Source organism: Crocodylus siamensis, chromosome 4 (genome assembly GCF_052110815.1).
Source record: "Crocodylus siamensis isolate JL-2025a chromosome 4, ASM5211081v1, whole genome shotgun sequence".
In the NCBI taxonomy this organism is placed as follows: Eukaryota; Metazoa; Chordata; order Crocodylia; family Crocodylidae; genus Crocodylus; species Crocodylus siamensis.
The window spans coordinates 247,706,137-247,728,500 of NC_143398.1; the positions used below are offsets into that span (position 1 = coordinate 247,706,137).

Sequence of the window (22,364 nt, forward strand, 5' to 3'; positions counted from 1 at the left end):
CTGCCGCCGTGGGGGTGCGGAGCCGGGGCAGGGAACCGCTCCCCCGAGGCTCCGGGGGGGCCAGGCTCGGCTTGGCAGGCGTCTGCTGTCTTCCCCTGGCATCAGCTAATCCCGGGGGCCCCAGGATGGGCAGCGTAGCCAGGGACTCTGGACTTCCACGCGACGTGCCACAGGGACAGGACAGGACGGTGTGGTGAACTGGCAGTGACTGCAGCGGGGCAGATGGCTCCCCTCGGTGACAGGAGGCAGGTTCGGGGGGCTGCGGCTCAACCCCCAGGATGAGACATCTCCTAGCGCCAGGCTCTGCCCCGACGGACCGCACCCACCTCAGCTTGAGCACGGTCTGGGTGCTGCGGCCATGTGAATCTGGGGCTTACTTTTCTCCTTGAGGTCACAGGCAAAGGGTTTTTTACCATGGTTGTGGGTAGCAAGGCCATTGGTCTCCTCTCCCCTTCCAGCCATATGTGGTGCGCAGGAGCCCCTGTTAGCATCAATGTGTGCGAGGTGGGTGCTGAGGCAATCTGGCCTCCATTTGTTTGTTGTAGCCAAGGCTGAGGGCGCTCTCGGGGGAGAGGCAAAGTGCCAGTCCCTGCAGGGGCTCCAAGGGCCCGGGGCTCTGGGTGTTGCAGCTCGGCCCCCTCCTCATGGCGTGGGTCCAGGAGCTGCGCTGTGACAGTGGCAGAGAGCACATGGAGTGATGGATCCTCTGCTAGCGACTTCCAGGCCCGTCACCCAGCCAACTTCGCGGCCCGCAGGGGGGGTGGACTTGTCCCATCGCTTTTTGTGCATCTCTGGCCGGCAGCTGCTGTGCTGTCAGTTGTATTTCTCTGCAGACATCGCAAAGTATTTTTCAGGACTCGACAACCCTGTGAGGCAAGATACCTGCCCCCACCCTGATAGCGTGGTTGGGGAAACTGAGGCACGGCAGTAAAAGGTGACTGTGTGAGCGGCAACCAGTACCTGCAGGCTTCTCCCCTCAGTCTGGGAGTGGCTTTTGGCTGCAAGGGACTGCTCCTCAGCTTCAGGTGACTGGCACGACAAGGCAAGGCATGCTTGCAAGCTGTCTGGCCCCTTGCAGATCCCTGGAAGCTGCCAGGTAGCCTGCATTGCTGGTGACTGGGCACTGGAGCCTGCGCCAGGCCAAAGGGGCCCCCACTGGGCAGGCTGAGCCCAGTGAGCCTCTGGCCCACGGGGTAGGGGCCTCTGCCTCAGGCTTTAGTTCTCTGTGATTCACGTGAGAAGTTTCCCACCCTTCATTGGTTTCCAGGCCATTAAGCCCAGTGTCTGGTCTTCCTTTCTTATCCTAGGTGAAGGGGGAGTGAGTGGGGCCCTGATGGCTTCTGGGGAGTTATCTGTTCTAGATGGAGCAGTTAATGAGCTAATGGGTTTTGCCCCCGCTCCCCCCCTTGCTTTCTTTGTCATGAGTTGACAGATGTTTTCACAGATTTCCTCTCCCCTAACCCAATAGCGGAGAGAGCGCCTGCCCTGCTCTGAGCTTTGGGCCTGCCCCAGGTCCCCCAGCAGTGCACACATTAGCTGATTAGTGCAAAGTGCCTGGAGCTGGTGCCATCTGCGTCTGATCAGATGGACCCAGGTCCCTCCCGCAGGGGCCCCTGCTCTGAGCCTCTTCCCCACCCCTCATCTGCAGGGAGATCCCACCCTCTTGACACAGAACCAGCCACTGAGGTGCTGGACAGGTTCACTGGAAGGAGTCTAGGTGGGAACCTGCCTGCTCAGATGGGTGTCTCCACTCACTGCTCCCCAACTGCATCTGGCTGACCTAGTGGGCAACACTAGGGTCCCCCCGGTTTCAGACCCACCCCCTGCAGTCGCTCAGAGCTCCCGCTTGCCACGTAGATGGGGTGAGGTATGCAGGGGTGATGTGCCTGAGCCTTGCCTATGCCATGGCCTCTGGGTGGATTGGCAGGATTGCAAGGCCCTGGTGGAGGAAGGTGAGTGAGCGTGAAGAATCAAGGCCAGCTCCCCTGAAGAAGGCTCAGAGCCTGTGCTACGCTGTGCAGGATGTAGCCTGGGTGGATGTGTGTGTGGAAATGGGGCTTCATGCTTCCCACAGCCCAGAGTAGCTAGAGCCTTGGTACTCTGGCTGCTCGTCCTGTCCTTGGCTGAGGGCTCTCTTGGGGACAGAGGCCATGTGCCAGTTCCCTAAGGGGCTCCAAGGGCCCTGGGCTGGCTTCCTTCTGCCTTGCAGAGGCACTTGCTCAAAGGCAGCTCTACCCTCTCCACTGGAGTTGGGGCAGGGTCTGCTTGGGGGGGCCCTCTGAGAGGCTCTGCGCTGCTCACCTGTGGGTCAGTGTGGGTGCCCTGTGGGGCACTGGGCAGCCTTTCAAGTCTGTCGTTATGGAAGGGACCCTGACTCCAGAGTAGTCCCTAAAGGTTTAGGGCTTGTGCCTCTGTCTTGCTGGGGCTGCTTTGTGCTGGTCTGGTTTGTCCTGACGGCCCAGGTGCTACATGACCTGCTACATGCTGGGGAGCTGCTGCAGGGAGCAGGGGGGTCTCCTGGCAAGGGGGTTGGACAGTGCGCTGTGCTCTGGTGATGCCTGGCTCTGCCCACCCTGGTTTGGGGGTGACTGCAGGTCACTTTAAACTAGAGCAGTCTTGGCTTTGGGGTCAGATCAGCCCCTGGGGGATGAGAAGCACAGAGGAACCTTGCCCCTGCCTCTCCGGTTGGTCCCTGTGTCAAGCACACCTGGGCTGGACCCAGACCCAGGCACTGGGGCCCTTGCATCCGTCTGTGCCTGGGGATGTTGGCAGCAGAGAGCAGCTGACATGGTGCCGTTGCTGCTCCAGTGCCCAGACGGTGGGAGGGGCCGTGGCAGGCAGCGGTGAGGGATGGTAGTTTCCCTGTGTCTGGTGTGTGGGCAGGATGTGGGTGACACAGAGGATGTGACTCGCTCTCCGATTCCCCTTGAAGAGCAGGAATGCCGGGCCAGGGTCAAAGGAGATGCTGTTCTTTTCCCTGGCTGCTTTGCAGCCAGGCAGTGACCGGCTGGTCAGTCCTGCATTAGGCCACAGTGAGAAGCAGCAGCTGCTGCAGGCAGGATGAGTTCCTCTCCACATTCCTGTGGCAGCTGGCTGGGAAGTGCCACTGTTTCAGGGGTTAAGCAGTTCCCCCTTTCCTCTGCTTTCTGCTGCTTCCCCAGAGCCAAGCTGGTTTTTGGGAGCCTGAGGGAGGGGCTGTGGGAGCTGTCTCCAACCTGGAGAAGAAGCAGCATGTAACAAGCAATCTTGCTGCCTCCTCCAGGAACCTTGCACTTGGGTTTGCACGCTGTCCCTCCTTACAGTCCAGTCTGGGCTTTGGTTTCGGTGCCCTTAGACATCCTGGGAGCAGTATTTGCTGTCTGTCGTTATGGAAGGGACCCTGTGTGTGGTCAAGGAGGGGATGCTGTGACCTTGTGATCCCGGGAGTGGGAGCTGGAGCTGTGCTGTGAGTGATGAACAGTGTGGCTTCAGTGAGTCTCCACGATTCCCCTGTCTGAGGAGTGGGGCCCTCTCTTCCTGCACGTTATTTGGGAAGACCCAAGAGTTTATTTACAAAGGTGCTGGCAGTGAATGGTACTTGGCATGGTGGCAGGTTCAGAAATCTTCTGCCGGTAACGATCTAATCTCACAGCATGCCTGGCCACTTGAGTTACACCATGCCATCTCCTCCCTAGCAGCACGTTGCTCAGATGCTCCCGTAGCTTCCTGCTGCCAGCCCACTGGACATGTACACGTTGGCATGGCTGTTTGTGGATGGAGAATAAATGGGGCTGGGGGCACCAACCAGGGGAGCGAGTGTAGAGTTCTGTTTGTGCAGGATTCAGATGGCTGTTTGGAGGGGGAGGATGCAGTGCCACCCTGCTGTTAGTTAATTTGGTGATGCACTCAGGCTGCCTCTTGTGTCCAGACATGCTGGTGGCTCAACAAGTGATTTGATGGCTGACTGCAGGCAGTGTTCACACATCACTTTGAACTCCTGGGGAAGTTGCATTGTAACACAGCCCCTGGCTGGATTGTTTAGCTCCCAGGAGGCTTCAGGGTTAATTGGTGTCCTACTGTTCTGCAGCCAGCTTATCCCAGGTTCGATGAGACTGATGTCTAGCATCTCGATGAGGAATCTCATAGCAGCTCCCTTTTCTTGCAGTCCTTGGAGGAGGCAGAATAAAAGAGGAAAAGGGAGAGCCGCTGTTAGGGCAGGAGGTCTCTTTGGGAATGGTTTGGCTGCTCCCATTGACGCTGACCTCAAGTGACAGTGCTGGCGCTCTGGATAAGGATGAGCAGAGCAGCCAAGGGGAACAGGTGGTGGGGCAGGAAAAGATGTCTTGGAAAAAGAGCGCCTCTGAGATCCCACACACTTCTCTGCCAGGTGTGGGGACTACTGGATGATCCTTTGGGAAGTCCTGGGGTCTCTGTGCCTGACCTGCCTTCCCAGAAGAGCTTGCTTTAGTTCAGAGGGAACATCATGAGCTGCTGAGAAGCTCATCCCTGGGAGTTAGAAAGGCCCCAGCAGCTCTGTCAGCACCCCAGCACCCTGGGAAGGGGAAGGCTGGCTCCAGCAAGAGTGTTATTGAGTAGCACTGACCCCCCAAACTTGGGGCAGGATGGCCCATGGCAGCAGATACTGCTGCACCTCTGTCTTCTGCCAGGTTCTGCTGGGGTCAGTCTGACAGCTGTACTTTGCATTGCAATTGCCGTCCCATTCCTCACGGTGATCCCAGTTCTGGGGCTGTACAGACTTCTAGTGTGAGGCAGCGTGTGTCCAAAGGCCTCACAGCCAGAACAGAGGGCAGGTGCTGCAGGTGCGTGTGTAACGGTAAATGCATGGGAATGGGTGAGGGCAGCACTGGGCTGTGGGCATAGGGACAGCTTGAAGATTTAGAGTAGTGGTTCTCAACCAGGGCTTGCAGCACCCTGGGGTGCCTTGAGATCCTTTCAAGGGTGCCAGGCAAGGTTAACACTGTTAGGTGTGCAACAATTCATAAGATAAACCTAGAGATTGTGAATAGGAATCCACAGTACTCTGCCCCACTGCAGTCTGTCTGAGTTTTTGCAACAGAAGAATTGCTCTAAGGTTTTTCTGTAGTCAAAAAACAAGTGAAAACTAAGAGCTGGCCTTTTTGGCAGGGTTGTGAGGGGAGGGACGCAGGCACATAAATCTGTTGAGGGCTGCTGTGGGTCTAAAAAGGTTGAGAACCACTTGAGTGAAACCATCCAAAGAGCCACTTGTTCTTGAGTGAAACCATCCAAACCAAACCTCCAGACAAACAGGCATTGGTGACCTCAGCAGTCTCTGCAGTGCTGCTGTTAGCACTTGCATTGCAAGGCAGATTCCCTTCATTCAGATGGTCATGCAAGTCGTTGCTTTCCAGAACTCTCTGCAGAGGTAAGCAGCACCAGTGAGAGGGGGACACTGGGGCACGACCGTCCACTTGCTGTCGGTACAAGTGGGGCTCTGCCAGCAGTCATTCTGGGGTGCAGATGTTTGGGCCCAGGAGGTGAGGGAGGGGCTGTCGGATGGGGAGGAATGGGGAGCCTCGGTTTGCTTCTTGCCGGTGTCAGTTCCCTCCCAGGGGCTTTAGGCTGCAGCCATACTCCCGTTAGCAGTGACCTTGTCACATCTTGTAAGCTAAGCAAGGTTAGGCCTGCTCAGTTTTCTTGTGGGAGCCCCCTGAAGAAGAGCATGTATGTCTCTTGTGGGCCAGCCTGCAGCTGCCGCTTCACCTCCCACAAAATCACCTCTCAGTCTGGGCTTCACTGCTCACCACACTTCTGACCTATTTGCTAATTGCCAAAGGGGCACATCCTAGCTTTCTTCTTTCCCTCCCCTTTAAGAGACAGGTGAAGGTTATTTAAATGTTACTTTTAAAGTTGTAGCTTGTAAGTCAGGGCATTCAGTTTGAATTTCCCTTCATCCTGCTATTTCTGCCTGCCTTCTGCCCTGTCACTCTCTGTGTCTGTCTGCATGGTCTTTCATTCTGCAATCATCTATTATTCAGCAATGATCTAATACAATATTACAGGAAGTGCATTTCCTTTGTAACATTCAGTACACCTGTGGAGCAGAGTAATGCACTTTGGAAGGAAATACCGGCATTTGAACTACTTGCATTCCTTACATTGTTCTAAATGACCTGTATCAGTGCTGGAAGGGACTGGTGGGTATCCCTGTCGGAAGCATGGTGAACAGCTGTGCTTGCTGTGCCCCAGCAGTCAGAAGAGTGCACCAGAAGCTAGGATGCTTAAGGAATGGGATAGCACTATCGTGCCCAATAACCAGGGCCCAGGTGTCTCCCTTCCCCCCTACTCCCAGGCTTGGAGAGGCCACGGAGTGGAGAACACCCCCAGCATGTCTGGCCCAAACAAGGATTGCTGTGCAGAGGGAATGAGGCTGGGGGATGATGATGCCCAACTGGGGCCACCCACCATCAGTAGTGTCTGGATGCAGAACCCCCTCAGTCTGTTCTGTCTGCTCAGATCAGGAGCAGGTTGGCGCAGGGGCCACTGGCGGTTCTGTGGTGGTAGGGTTCCCAACACAAGGGGCCTGTTTTTGGGTGGCTGTTGTGCATGACTGTACTCGGCGTGATGGTGATGATGAGCAGTAATGGATCCTTGGAAGTGTTTAAGACCCTGATAGACAAAGCCTTGGCTGGGATGATGCAGTTGGGGCTGGCCCTGCTCTAAGCAGGGGGTTGGACTAGATGTGACCTCCTGAAGTCCCTTCCAGCCCTTGTTGTCTATGATCTGTGCTGTGGCCTCCTAGGACACCGTGAGGTACTGACCACTTTGCTTCAGGGCCAGCAGGACCACAGAGTTAGATTAATGGGCTTTAAGGGACAGAAGGGATCCTTGGGTCACCTGATCTGACCTCTGGACGACAGGCTGGGGAACGTCTAATGTCAGCCAGTTACCACTGCATTGAGCCCAGGAAGTGAGGGTTGGCTGAGCTTTCTCCAAAGAGGCTCCCAGTCTGGATCAGGAGATCAGAAGAGGTAGATTATCCACTACTTCCTTAGCACTTTCTCCCACTGGTTGATTGTCCTCACATCTCCCAAGACTCATGCCTTAATGGCTCTGTGATAGCTGGCTTTGCAGACTTGAGCAGGACAGCTCCAGGCTAATCCAGGTCTGCCCACCTGAGCTGCACTTGCACCTGTGGCTGGAACGTCAGCCGAGCCTAACCTTCCAGTTGATAAGTGCAGTCTGCTCACCTCTGTCTCTCACAGCAAGGCTTGTTCTCCAGCCGTTGACTCATTTTTTGGCTCTCTTCTATGTATCCTCCAGTTTTCCAACGTTCTGCTGAATATGTGGGTCCTAACATGCAGCCAGACATTCTGCTGTCAGTCTCACCTGTGCTGTGCACAGAGGTGAAATGCCTCCCTGCTCAGCTGTTATATGTCTAACAGTCACTGTTGCCCTCCTCGCCACAGCATCGCAATGGGAGCTTGTGTTTGGTTTCCCGTCTTCCGTGATTCCAAAATGTTTCCCAGGTCACTGCTTTCCAGGATGCAGGAGGGGAGGCCTGGATTCCTTGTCCCTGAACGCCTGACCTGGCTAGTGGCAGCGTTATTTAAATTATTTTATGTGAATGGGCCCAGCTTGGTAAGTGAGCTGGATGGCCCTGTAAGACTGCCTTGTCCTCTCTGCTCTTCAGTAGTCTGCTGGTCTGTGCGTGGTCTGCAGGTTCTGTCAGTGGTGGGTTTATACTGCAAAGGATTGATGATTGGGTTAAACAGAATTGGCCAAATACTGTTTGCTGCTGAACCTGCTTGAGGCACCTCCTTCGGACATGGTTCCCCCTTGACAAAGACTTTCTGAGTCCTGTCACTTTGGTGATTCTTAACCCATGTAACATGTGCTCTGCTGCACTAACTTGGGCTGTCACGTGGCACTAATGCAAGTGTCTTGCTAAGTCTAACTCTGTTATGTCTTGGCAGTTACCTCTATCAACCAGACTTGTAAGCTCATCAAAGAATGACATCAGGCACCTTTGACAAGACCATTTTCTTCAAAATAGCACGACCAGTTTAACTATATTCCTATTCTGTGTATTTTAACTTTTAATTTAATCGCATATCAGCTTTTCTATTAATTTCCTTGGGATCGATGTCCAGCTAATGAGCCTATAGTTATCTGGCTGATCTTACTTGCATTTTTTGATTGGTGGCATGATGGTAGCAGTCTTCCTGAGTTGCCCTGTTACTATAAAACTTTATTAAAATGAATGTCACCTGCCAGAGGTCTCCTTGGCCAGCTCTTTCTTCTAGGACTCCTTGGTGCACATTGTCTGGATCTGCTATCCTAAAAACGTTCATTTATAATACATGGTGTCTAACATCCTCCTCAGTTAGTAGGGAACTGGATGCATCATTATGATACAAATTGCTGCTTTCCAGATATAGTACAGGAATATTTATTGCACACTTCTGCCTTTGCTGCCTTATTATTAACAATGTTGGCATTGTTTGTAAAGTGCTTAGACTAGTGGGGGCCAAGCTTTTTGACAGGCATGCCACACCTTCCCAAGTACCTCTGTAATGTCCCTCCTCTGCCCAATCTGCTGCTCTGCTTTCTGCTCCTTTGTCCGTGCTCCCTGCCCAATTTCTTCCTTTGCTTCCTGCCCTGTGCTTCCTGCCTGATCTCCTGCTCTGCTTTCTGCTTTGTGGCCTAGCTGGTCCTGTGCTGTCCATCCTCTCCCTGATCAACCGCATGGCATACATAGGGGCTGTCTGTGCCACTTGGGGCATGTGTGCCTCAGCTTGGCCACCTCTGACTTAGACAATAAGGAGTATTTTTTATTTCTACCAACTGCAAATTGTTCTCTGTATCTTCAGTTTCCCTGTTCACTTTACTCTACATTTCACCAAGTCCCATGTGTAGTGATAGCTCTCTGTTTTCCTTCTATTTTCCCTGTGTGATAATGCATTGCTTTTTATTTCCAAATGCTGCTTTCAGCTTTGCTGTCCAACCAGGACAGGCTCTTAGCCAAGGCTAGTTTAAACAGGGCGTGTTGGTGGGTGTCTTGCATGTCCCAGGGGACTCAGAGAGGAGCAGGGAGAACGTACCGATGACAAGTGATACATAGGAGGAGATTTGGTGAAAGCCAGCCAAAAACAAATGAGGTGGAGAGAGTGGGTCGGGAACTTCTGCCTTCATGTCTCATGGTGCAAGTACAAGGAGAGTCAGGTGTCATTGAAAGGTGGGAAATTCAAACCTGATGAAAGAAAACGCTGTTGCGTACAAGTTTATAAAGTCTGCAATGTTTGTTGTACAGAAAGCCATTGGAGTGAGGGCCTAGCAGGGCACAATCGTCCTGGGCATTATATGGATCACTATGTTATTGGGAGCCAGCTGCATTCATGATAGCGGATTGGGAAGAGTAGTTGGCTCCCCATGTTTCGGGACACTTCCTTCTGCATGCGGCAGGGTTCTTATGCCCTCTGTGGTGCCGGATGCCGGCCCCAGCTGGAGACAGGATGGCCATTGATCCAGCCCAGCTTGACAATTCCCACGTGGAAACATGCACTTTGGGAAACTGGAAATTGTGGGGAAGGGGTGAGTGTGGAGGGCAGCTCATGTGGAGCTAGGATTGGCCTGGTGAAGAGAAGAGGAAAGGGCAGATGCTTCCCCTCATGGAGACAGTGGAACGCCGCTAATGCCTGGGCTGGAAAACTGCTGGAACAGCCAGTCCCAAGCCAGGGGTCTGCGGAGACATGGCAGGCCACGCACCTGCCTCTTCCTCATCTCAACTATCTCTGGGCCTCCCAGGTTCATGGCAAAGAGCAGGAGTAGCTGGAACCACGAGAAGCCAGCAAGGCTGTTGTCATGAGGAAACATGAGCTGCCCTCAAGGTTCACGCGTGCCCATGAGGGAGGAATGGCCAGGGCAGAGGGGGACTAGCCACAAAGCAGGGGAGCCGAGGAGCAGGGAGGACCAGGGCAGAGGGGAGAGGGAGGCAGCTCGCAGCCCAGGAAGCTGTGCACATCGATTTGACCACACGTGGGGGAGGACACATCACATGAGCCAGGCAGAGAAGCGGGGGGACAGGCTCCGTGGGGCAGAGTGCAGTGACACGGAGCATGTGTGATGGGCTGGGGCCTGTGGCACCAGGAGCCTCTGCAGTGGCCTCTGAGGGCTTTTAGATCAGGTCTACTCTGGATTGCAATAGCATGAAGCTGTTTTTTGTCCCCTTGCTCCTGAAAGTGAGTGGCTGCAACCAAAGTTAGGTCTGGGGCAGAGTGGCTGGGAGAGGGGGCCAGGTTAGTTCTAGCCCAGGGAGTGGTAGGTGGAAAGCCCAGAGCCAGCAGTGAAAGAAGGAGCAGGAGGGGAACAGTTTGCATGTGAATGAGTGGGGTCAGGGGCGTGCACTGCCCCCATCAGTGGTCACGCGTGGACTTGCCACATGACTCGGTTCCTGGAACCGGCTCCATTCCCTTCCCTCTTGTCCCTGCCCTTCACAGTGGATCAGTTCATCTTCCTTCCAGAACAGGCCTGGGGCACAGTGGGCCCCTGCGCCGTGTCCATTAGCTGAGTTCTGTACATGTCTTCTCCATCACTTATTTATGGCCTGGTGGATCAATCTCTTGAAAAGTGCATTTGTGGAAACCTGATTCCAGCGTGTCTGGATTGGCAGGCCTCACCAGCTCTGTTTGCTGCAGCCTGTGACCACAGCACCAGGGAGGCCAGCACACCTGCTCCTTTTCACACAAAGCAAGTGCAGGGCTCTGATCCCTGTATCATCCCAGCCATGTTCAGCGGGTTTGGGGTGCTGGTGCTGTTCGGGTGGATGGTCTTTGCGTGCTCCACCACTTTTTATGGCTTCCTGGCTGTAAAGGGCTGCATGCTCACTGAGCTATGAGATCCAGGCGCAGGCTCTTGCATGGGCCCTGGGACTGGGCTGTTGTACCCTGCAGGCAGGGTGATGGAACAGGTCATCAGCACTAACCTGGAATCAGGAAAGAATGGGCAGTTCTGCCAGCAAGACCCCTGTACTCCTGCCTTCTCTGCGCTGACATCTCCCTTGTGCTCATCTCCTTGTTCTGAAGATCAGAGTTGTATTTTGCATTTTCAATAACGCGTTCATCAGTCCCACGGTACCGACACCAACTGGTTCCTGGATGCTGCCTGTAGATGGTCTGTCCTTGCAACAGGGAGTTTACTTGCTACCATTTAGTAATTGGTGGTTTGCTAAATGAAACTGGAAAGTTACTGAAACAATCTCTTGTGCAAGAACTGTCCTAGCTCATGCACCAAGCCTCTTTATGCCATGTCCCTCCTGGTTAAATACAGTATGTATCAATTAGCTATCTGAAAAGTGTGTGGTGGAAATGGAGAGATTTTCTTGTTCCTTGTCTTCATTCTTGCTGATTGCTAGCAGCTTTTGTTAACACACTCTCACAAGTTGCAATGCCTTCTACTTCCCCTGCACAGAGGGAGTTATGCTAATGTTTTTGTGTCTGGACCAGGGATGGGCCCAGGTGACAGTGTCTGGATCTGGGTTCGAATTCCTGCCCTCCGCCTTGTATTTTGAGTATGACTGCATCCAGTTTGGGTTTAGCCCAAGCATTGGGGTCCAGTTGGGCCTGGTGCCTTTATACCGTACAGACAGGGGGCGGTGGGAAATGCCTTTTGCTCCTATACCCCTACCGAGGTTAAGCTTGTAGCCCAGCAGCTCCCCAGGACGTTTTCTACAAAATTGCATCCATTCAGTTGCACAAGGAGATCCCTGGTACTGGGCAGAGTGGGGGAAGTGAGCCGGGGTGGTCACTTGGCTGTGACCATCTCTCTGTTTTGGTGGGACTCCCTGGGAAACTTTCCACTTGGAGGGAGGAGCAGAAGTGGCCCCCCGGCAACAGGGAATTGGTGTGTTGGGCTACGGCAAGGAATGTGGGGCTGGCTGGGGCAGGATGAATTGATTGTTTGCTCTGTGTCTCTAGAGCTGTCTCCTGCAAAGCTCTTTATGGAAATGGGGATGGACACAGCCAGAGGCTCACTAGGTTCTCCTGATGCCAGATGGTTTCTGCTGTCTCTATCTTCCCCCTGCCTTTGGGCTGAATCTTTTGAAGTAACACACAACCAATCTCTGGAGAGCTGCAGAGCCCCATGTCCTGTCGTGTCTGGGGGCATTCTGTCATCACCCACCTCGATGAGCAAACCCGCCCACTGAGGGCAGAGCACTGATGCTGCGTGTCATCCTAAGGAAACCCATGCAGCAGCCTTGCCCCTGACACCATGTATGGGGGAGCTCATGGAGGCATGAAGGAAAGGCTGGGATGGAAGCCCCATTAGTGTTGCACATTAGCCACCTCTGCAGGTCTCGCCGTGGGTGTAACACACTTCCTCCTTGTCAGCTTCTTCAGAGACTCTTAGGAGCAAGCGATAGGCGATTCTCTCCCACGAAAAACAGTCTCCTGAATTCCTGGGGCCCAAGCAGCCCAGTGGTGCTGGCTGCCTCTGGCTATTTTCTCTTAGCAAAGAGGCCAGAAAGCCAGCCCTTTTGTGAGCAGATGTTGCTGCTAAAATCTGGGCTAAATTGTAAATTGTGCTTAGGAAAATGAATGGCTTCAAATGGCAGGGGCTCATTCACTTGCTCTCAAGCATCAGAAGATGTTAAGGGCTGTTGAGAAGACCTTTTTGTATGGTTTCTAGAGTCACATACTCAGTTTGTTGCTCATTAAGCCCCCTGGAAGCCTAAAATCAGTATCTCCATCCCCCCCAAAACTGCTGTCTTCCACTGTCCCGGTCCATGGTTCCTGCGAGCTGGGATCCTCATTCCCCTTGCTTTGGTGCTTTCACTGAGATGGTGGTACTGTACAAGGCATAGAGGAAGGAGAGAGGAGAGCAGTATCTCAGCTAGTAATAAAAGCAGGTAGTTTAGCATTAGAAACCACTCCAGTATTTGAAGGGCTGGAGGGTGGCCACCATACACATCTTTTGTGGTAAGAGTAATCCTGGGAATTGTGAACTAATGAGCCTCACATCAGTACCAGGAAAAATAGTTGAGAAAATCATTAGGAATAGAATTATACCAAGCCTAGCGGAGTGTAATGTGATCAGGAAGTACTGTCGCAGCTCTGCAAGGCTAATGAGTCCAAACTTGAGGAGCTAATGTTGCTGAGGGCATAGGGGGCGGCTTTTACAGGAGAGATGTTAGAGACAGAAGTAGTACGGGGAAGAAGGGTGGTCTGTGAATCAATGGAGTAAGGGAAGGTGTCACTGTTGGCTCAGAGAAAACTAGGCCACTAGGTTGTTTTTTTTTAAATATCTGTCGGAGAAGTTTGGGTGGTTTCTGAGAGAAGACCCATGTAAATGGTTTTTGACCAAGAAAAGCAGAGCCTGCAGGCTCAGAGATGCCAAGGCCAGAGGGGCATGTTGGCGACTGTCTGGCCTGGCCCGGCCCCCTGCACACCCCAGGTTGCAGAGTTTTCACAAGTGATTCCTGTGTTGGGCGGTCTATTGGTTTCTTTGAAAGGACTGTTAGGGTGGTGAGGGAACAGGGGTTGTTGAGAAATGGGATTCTGGAGGAAAATGTATGTGCCTGCTGCTGTTAGAGGAAGGAAATGACAAAATATGGCAGCGTGGAGGGGGTACCTCACACTGTCCGATGAGGACGTGTAGCATCTGTCGTTGCTGCTGAGGATGGTTTCCTGGGCTAGGCAGATTCATGGAGCTACAGAAAGGTCCAGAGCAACAGTCCAGAAAGCCCAGCGCTTTTTTTCTTTTGTATTGAAAGTTCTGCAGTTGCAGAGGTGGAGATTCACTCCATCAGCTAGTGTCCTGAGCTGTATGTCCAGGGACCATCTCGCCTCCTGGGCAGCACAGGCAGACTCGGGAAGTCCTTTCCTTAAGTCAGCTCTTGGTGAGACCTTCACAAAGTCATCTCAGCTGTTGCGTGGTTTCCCCATCTGTGAAACAGGGATAGTAGCAGTCTCTGCTATGTGGTAGGGAAACCGTGACACTTGATTAGTAAGTAACTTTGAATAGCTAATGGGGAAGATGGTGCTGTTGCTCTTACATTAAAGCTGAATTGTCTTGGGCCGTGCTGGGAGCGTCTCTGCAGTTCAGGGCCTTTGTGTGTTGTTTTGCAGCCTGCATCAAGGAGTCGGAAGATTAGCTGTTGTAATGCCCTCTTGCCCACAGCTGTTGGACTCAGTGGCCTCTGTGGTCTGTTCCAGTGATTCTTCTTGAGCCTGAGCTGTGCAGCAGTGTCACCGGGAAGATAGAGGGAGAAGCTCCTTGCAGCCCTGTAACACTCGACAAGGCATTTGTTTCTGAGAGGGGGCTGCTACCTTCATCAGCTGTCAGCAGCACTGCAGGAGGTGGCTCCATGCAGCTGTCACCTGGGGAGGCTCTTCCTACAGGTCCTGGCTCTCTACCTGCTCCATCTCTTCTTTGGTTAGAGGCTCAGCAGGGGAGAGGGGAGGGGGCTGCTTGCACCTGGGGAGTAGCTTTAGGGCTGCGCTAGTGTCTCTTTCCTGCTGCTCTGTTTAGTCCATCACACCCTGTGGAGGAGTGAGGGGCCAGGGGGCAGAAGGTCTGATCCAAGAGACAGAAGTCAGTGGGTGGAACACCTCTCTGTGTGCTGCTCACAGTCCAGGTACAAGGGCTGGGGCTGGGGAGCAGACCAGTGGGTGTATGGGGAGGGAGCAGGAGGACACCCTGGGGCAGTGTCTTCTGATGGCTGGCAGCAGTTTGGTCTGCCTTCCTTGGGCTTTTCTTAGGCTTTCCATAGCTGTATTTCTCTGGCTGTGCAGATGTTGGGGCCCAGGGATGCTGCGGGCTGACAGGATGAAGGCGCAGCCAGGTTGACCTCTTAGTGTACCCTCGTGGGGGCTGTACCCCTGTCTGCTCCCTCTCTCCACTTTGAGCACTTTTACCCACACATGCTGTTTCAAATGCTATTTAAACTCTGGGAACTCGCACACCTACCTCTCTGCCAAAAGCCTGTCTACCTCCACGTGGGCCTGTCTTAGCTTCTCTCTCGATGTCTTCTCTCCTGGGCCATCTGGCAGCTCGTCGTGATGACATCTGAGCTTTTGGTTTCTGCTGCCCCCACCAGAACTCCCCTGTGCCCAGTTTTTCCCTGAAACACCGCTCTGCCTAAGGCAATGATTCTCGACCACGGCTCTGCAGCACTTAGGGATGCCTTGCGATCCTTTCAGGGGTGCTGCAGGGTGTCACTGTTAGGTGTGCAAACATGATTCAGAAGATAAAGCCAGAGATTTCATACAGGAATCCGTAGTGCTGAAAGCATTCTGCCTTGCTGTGAGTTCTTGGCAACAGAATTGCTGTTATTCTTCTGTAGTCAAAAATGAGTGAGAACTAAGAGCTGGCCTGTTCCAAGGGGACCTTGAGTCTAACAAGGGGGACCTTGAGTCTAAAAAGTTTGGGAACCACTGACCTCTAATGTATCATCCATGACTTGGCTCTCTGCTCTACCACAACCCCAGGCCACGTCTGGTTGCTCTAGAACATGTCGGGCTGGGTGTGCGTGCACGTGTAGCCAGCTCTCCTAAATTCAGGGCATGGTTTTACCCTACGAGCAGTCTTCCCATATTCCCCTGGGGTCTTTGCTATTGCTGTTGATTTTGGGTGGTGATGTCTTCCTGCTGTGACACATGAGAGCATAAAGCCGTACGGTACCAAAGCATATGCTCTGCAGGGACTTAAAACAGGCATCTTTTCTTTTTTCTGACATGACTGGGAATGGCTGGCAGAGCTCAGTTTGTCTGAATGTTTCCATTTTAAGCCTTTTTTTTTCAGTGCTTGTGTTTCAAGGTAAAGAAAGGACGTGGTTCAAGGGCAGTGACCCCAGTGCCAGAGGGTGGGTGTGGCAGGAAGCAGGATGGGCCTGGAAAATTGTGATAGAGGCCAACAAGGTCCAGTTGTGAACAAGCCCCAGACTTGTGTTGACATCCCTGCATGAGCAAACAGGACAGGAGGTTTAGGGTCTTATTCCCGTTTCCTGGTTGTGACACTCCTCCCCTACTCAGCCCTCATAGCTTCTGCGGGAGTGCCAGGGTGCTGCAGGTGTTGGGAAGCTATGCTGTGGGGAAGGTGTCCAGGGGACAACTGGACACATAGGAGCCCTGCTGAGGAGAAGGGATCTAAGAGGCTAAAGCCAACCTCTTCAATGGAAGCTTCTGGCTCTGGGAGCCTGCCACGGGGCTGGCTTCCTGTGTAGCTGCTCACCCACAGCCCCTGGGAGCTCTGGGATCCAGCACCTTTGAAAATCAGACTGGAAGTTTAGAGTCTCTCAAGTAAGAGACTGCTTGCTTTGAGAGCATTAGCCGAACCCCATCTAGCCCGACAGGGCAGCTCGTTCGATGCTTCCCCCTCCCCAATCGCTCTGATCGCACTTTGCCGACAGTGGTGAGTGTCCAGTGTGGGCATTCGGGCTGCAGCCCAGACTTTGTGCAGGTATCGCACTGGGAGCTGCCTCCCCCCCACCGTGCTGTGCCAGGATGCTGAGGAGTGGGGGAGGAATGGGACTGCCTCCCTTCTCCAGTGGGGTGGCAGAGACCTGTGATGCTTCCCTGCTCTGGGCATGGTGGGAGTGTGGGGAAGATACCTGGGCCTCTGTTGTAGGGGGAGTGGGCTGCAGACATTCCCCTGCAGGGTGCCAGGGGTCTTTGAGTGCCCTTGCACTAGTGTAGGAGCTGCTGTTCCCATGGGCTGTGGGCAGGATTTGAACCCTGCTGTGCTTGTTTCTGACAGGAGTGTTTGCTTGCAGGGCACCCGGGTGTGGCTGCGGGAGCAGGACCAGCTGCAGCCATGCACTGTTGGCTCCTGTGCCGATGGGACTGTGCTCTTCACCTCCGACTATGGGCCGGTAAGTACATTGGAAATGCTGGCTTGTGCAGGGCAATCTCCTCATCTTCAGAGACCACCTTCTGCTACATGGGAACTGTCAGCTGTGACATTGCGCTGCCGTCTGAGTCTCTGCCGCTCACGTGTAACATCTAAGACCGCAGCAGTTGAGAAGGGCCAGGGAGATGAGTTCATTTGCTTGTGCACTTATCTCCAGCTTGTTCCCTTTGTGCCTTTACAGTGCATTGTGTAGAGCTGCTCTCAGGTCAGTCCACTCTCCACAGCTACGTGAGCAGTGCTGCTGCTCTTTGCACCTGTGTGGTAAAAGTCTGCGGTGCAGATGTGGGCTTGCTGTTTCACTGACGGAGATGGGTAGCTGTTTTCCTGTTTGTCTGGGTCCCTCACATGGCAATGGGGGAGAAAAAACAGTTTTAAAAGAGGAAAATGCAGCTTTAAAATCAAGTTAGCAAAGGGCTGTGGCTGGGGGAGGAGTGCAATGTTGGAAACATCACCCTTGCCTTCTCTCTCATCTTGTGAATCTGAGTTGATTTCATGATGTCTGTGTCCTTTTAAACTGCTGCCAGATGCCTGACCTGCTTCTCAGAGCCTGAAACAAACCACAGCAGTCTGTGCCCAGGTCACATCCTGCAGCATTGTCCTCCACACACCCCGTGTCCCACAGATGTGCCCCATGGCAGGTGCTGGGGTCTGGCCGGGCTCATTTTGGGAGAGACCGTGGGGGGCCTGAGCAGATGAAGTCAGGAAGGTCACAAGTTTCATAGTTGGTCAGGTCGGAAGGGACCTGAGCAAATCATCATGTCCAACCCCCTGCCATGGCAGGAAAAAGTACAGGGGTCAAACAACCCCACCAAGGTGTTTGTCTAGCCTCCTCTTAAACACCCCCAGGGTAGGAGCCAGCACCACTTTGCTTGGAAGTTGGCTCCAGATCCTAGCCACCCTGACAGTGAACTAGCGCCTCCTGATATCTAGTCTGAATCTCCTCTCAGTCAACTTATGGTCATTATTCCTTGTTATTCCCAGTAGTGCTCGGGGGAACAGGGACTCTCCCGTTGCCTGCTGGTCCCCTCTGACTAGTTTGTAACAGGCCACTAGATCCCCCCTCAGCCTTCTCTTGTGGAGGCTGAACAGGTTCAGGTCCTGTTGCCTCTCTTCGTAGGGCCTGCCCTGCTGCCCCCGACCATGCGAGTGGCCTCCTCTGGACCCTCTCCATGTTGTCCACACCCCTCCTGAAGTGCGGCGCCCAGAACTGGACTCAGTACTCCAGCTGTGGCCTGACCAGTGCCGCATAGAGGGGGAGGATCACCTCCCTGGACCTGCTCGAGATGCATCTGTGGATGCAGGACAAGGTACAGTTGGCCTTCCTGACCGCGTCCCTGCACTGCCGGCCCATGTTCACCTTGGAGTCAATGATGACTCCAAGATCCTTTTCTGCCTCTGCCCTGACGAGAAGGGAGTTCCCCAGCCTGTAGGTATGGTGCTGGTTCTTCATCCCCAGGCGCAGCACCTTGCACTTGCCGGTGTTGAATCCCATCCTGTTCTCATCCGTCCACCCCTGTAACCTGTCTAGGTCCGACTGCAGCCTATTCCTTCCTTCTAGCATGCCCACATCCCTCCACATCTTAGTGTCATCAGCAAATTTGAACAGGGTGCTATTTACCCCCTCGTCCAAGTCACTGATGAAGATGTTGAACGGTGCGGGCCCGAGGACCGAGCCCTGGGGGACCCCGCTGCCCACGTCCCTCCAGGTCAAAAATGACCAGTCCACCACCGCTCTCTGGGTGCAGCCCTCTAGCCAGTTGGTGACCCATCTGACTGTGTGGGTGTCAACACCAGAGCCCCCCAGTTTCTTAATGAGAATGGGGTGAGAGACAGTGTCGAAGGCCTTCCGAAAGTCCAGAAAGACTATGTCCACTGCAACACTTGTGTCCAAGGATTTTGTGATCTGGTCGCAGAAAGCCACCGGGTTGGTCTGACAGGACCTGCGGCTAATGAACTTGTGTTGGTTACCCCTAAGCATACACTCCCCTGCTTGCCCCTTGCAGATATGCGCCAGGATAATTTTCTCAAAAAGCTTACACAGGATCAAAGTAAGAGTAACTGGCCTGTAGTTCCCAGGTCCTCCTTCCTCCCTTTTTTGAAAATGGGAACCGCGTTGGCCCTCTTCTAGTCCTCTGGCCCCACACCAGAGCGCCACAAGTGTGCGTAAAGCCGTGCCAGGGGTCCTGCAACGACTAGAGCTAATTCCCTCAGCACTCGGGGGTGGAGATCATCAGGACCAGCTGATTTAAATATGTCCAGTCCCTCCAGAAGTTCCCCGACTAGATCCTCACTGACCCTTGGCCTAGGTGTGCTTTCCCTGGGGCCTGAGGGGGTCCCAGTGCGGGGGCTGATCTGGTCCCTCCTCAGGAAAATGGAAGCCAATAAATTGTTAAATAGGTTAGCTTTGTCACCTGGTGTGACGACCAGATTTCCTACCTTGTCTTGCAGGGGCCCCACGTTACCCAGTACTTTTTGTGATGGTGACAGCAGAAGTTCTCTGAAGTCTTGGTTGTGTTTATAGTGTGGGACAGGAGGACACTGTGCAGAGCCTGCCTCTGACACCGAAGCCCTACGCACTCCCTGGGGCCTGGTCCTCTCCTCCTTCCAGGCCCAGGCTGCTTTAGTGACTTGTTCAGATGTGGAGGCCACCTGCCTTCCTTTAGCCAGTAGCTCTTAACTGGCTTGAAGACCTGGTGCTTGAGGCCCTGGCTGTGAGAGCCCTTGTTAGGCCCCCTGTATCCCTGCAGTGCTGCTGTCACTGATGCTCTCCTCTCTGACCAATACTGGTGTCACCTTATGGATGTCTTGACATCAGACTCCTCCTGTGGGTCCCTGTCAGCATCTTCTGCCTGCTAACAAACGTTGCCTGAAATTTGTGTGTGGAGTCTGCAGACAATAGGGAAAGCTGGAGCAATACATACTGTTTTCCTGCCCATTGCCTTCTATCTTCTCCCTTCCTTCTTCCACCCTGCATTGTCTTGGAAAAAGAATTCAGAAGGTCAAAGGTTTGCCCGAGGCTGTTGGCCCATTGACCAGCATGGGTGAGACCCACCAGTGTCTGCAGCCAGCCTCACATGGAGGAACATGGGGCTCGCCTTGTGTCTGGAGGTCTAACACCCAGCCCAGCCCACTGGGACCCAGGCACTGCTGAGCTGTGTGGTGAATAAGGCTTGCAGGCACGGCTCTAGCACTGTCCTGCCACCCCGGCGCTCCCTGCAGGCAAGGCTCCCCTGCTGCCTCCATTCATTAGTTCTGAAGTGGACATGTGTGGTCACGGGTGCATTCACAGCTGAACATGGGCACCCCTTGCTGTGCTGGGCCCAGGAGGGCTACTGCTCTCCCAGGCTGTTGTGCAGGATGGCATGGACTAGCAGTAGGGAGGTGGTGCTGTCCCTCCTCGGTGCTGGGGCCTTTAGACCTGTAGGTGCTGCACTCTGTGGAGTGCACTACACATGTACAGTGCTCCCAGCCCTCTCCCATGTCCTCCCACCCCTGAGCTCCAGGTGTGCAGCACTAGCCTCTGCAACCTCCCTCTCACCAAAGCTGTGTGCCCTTAGGATGGAGTCAGGTGGTGCCTTTCATCCCATGTCTGGGAGAAGCCCTGCGGCAGTGTGCTGGGTTGGATAGCCAGGTGGCCTCTTCCCCTTTAGGGTCCTCTCATCTTATAAAAGACCTGTAAAGGATGGAGGACTGGAACTGCCGCCAAGGAAGAATACTCCACATTAGTCCAGACTTGCAGAGAGCAAACCAGGAAAGCCAAGGCTGCAACGGAACTCCAGCTGGCTACAAATATCAAGGAAAATAAAAAGTCCTTTTTTAGATACGTGAGGAGCCAGAGGAAAAGCAAAGGCAACACTGGGCCCCTGCTGGACCAGATGAGGCAACTGACAACTGACGCCCAGGAAAAAGCCAACTTGCTAAATGGGTACTTCGTGTCAGTTTTCCATCAGCCCCATGGGGCGGCCCTGCCCACTCTGGGTCAGGGAGGCCCGGGTGAGGGAGATTCCTTGCCCTCCATCGAAGCTGACCTCGTGAAGGAACACCTCGACAGGCTGGATATCTTCAAGTCAGCCGGCCCTGATGGGTTACACCCTAGGGTACTCAGGGAGCTGGCGAGCATCATAGCCCAGCCCCTGGCACGGATCTTCGAGAACTCCTGGTGCTCTGGTGAAGTGCCCGAAGACTGGAAGAAGGCCAATGTGGTGCCTATCATCAAGAAAGGGAGGAAAGTAGATCCGGCAAACTACAGGCCCATCAGCCTGACCTCTATCCTGGGGAAAGTCTTGGAAAAGATGATCGAGGAGGCCATCCTTAACAGGCTAGCTGAAGGCAATATCCTGAGGGATACCCAGCATGGGTTTGTTGCAGGTAGGTCTTGCTTGACCAATCTCATTTCCTTTTATGACCAGGTGACTTATCACCTGGACAAAGGGGAAGAGATCGATGTCATATACCTCGACTTTAAAAAAGCCTTTGATCTGGTATCCCACAATCACCTCTTGGTTAAACTGGCTAACTGCGGCCTTGACGTCACCACGATCTGCTGGCTGGGGACCTGGCTCCGTGGTAGGACCCAGAGGGTGGTGGTCGATGGGAGCCAATCGTCTTGGTGCGCCGTGACCAGTGGGGTCCCACAAGGCTCTGTCCTAGGGCCTATACTGTTTAACGTCTACATTAATGATGTAGACATTGGTGTCAGAAGCGGACCGGCCAAGTTCTCCGACAACACCAAACTCTGGGGTATAGCATCCACACCTGAGGACAGGAGGGTGATCCAGGCAGATCTGGACAGACTCATGAAATGGGCAGATGAGAACCTGATGGTGTTCAACACCGATAAATGCAAGGTTCTCCACCTTGGGAGGAAAAACCTGCACCATGCACATAGGCTCGGTAGTGCTACGCTGGTTAGCACTACAGATGAAAGGGACTTGGGGGTCATGGTTGACCACAAGATGAAGATAAGCCTTCAGTGTGATGCTGCGGCTAATAAAGCGACCAAAATGCTGGCTTGCATCCATAGATGCTTCTCAAGCAGATCCTGGGATGTCATTCTCCTGTTGTGCTCGGCCTTGGTAAGGCCGCAGCTGGAGTCCTGCATCCAGTTTTGAGCTCCACAGTTCAAAAGGGATGTGGAGAAGCTTGAGAGGGTGCAGAGGAGAGCCACACGCATGATCAGAGGTCAGGAAAACAGACCTTACGACCTTAAGGGCTCTTTAGCCTGGAAAAGCACAGGCTCAGGGGTGATCTGGTGGCCGCCTATAAGTTTATCAGGGGTGCTCATCAGGATCTGGGGGAATGACTGTTCACCAGAGCCCCCCCAGGGATGACAAGATCAAACGGTCACAAACTCCACTGTGACCAGTTCAGGCTGGACGTAGGAAAGAACTTCACTGTCCGAGCCCCCAAGGTGTGGAACAGCCTGCCACCTGAGGTGGTTCAAGTGCCCACTTTGAACACCGTTAAAACACATTTGGATGCTTATCTTGCTGGGATCC

The 22,364-nt window shown here is 53.7% G+C and overlaps 1 protein-coding gene across 1 annotated transcript in view; it reads left to right on the forward strand.

Moving 5' to 3' along the window:
* The window catches only part of LOC149867832 (unconventional myosin-X-like), a 172,366-nt gene that overhangs the window by 296 nt on the left and 149,706 nt on the right, over positions 1-22,364 (forward strand). Inside the window, exon 2 of the mRNA XM_090046250.1 lies at positions 16,730-16,828. Coding sequence (XP_089902376.1) covers positions 16,730-16,828 — 99 coding nt within the window. The remainder of the gene's footprint in view (positions 1-16,729; positions 16,829-22,364) is intronic.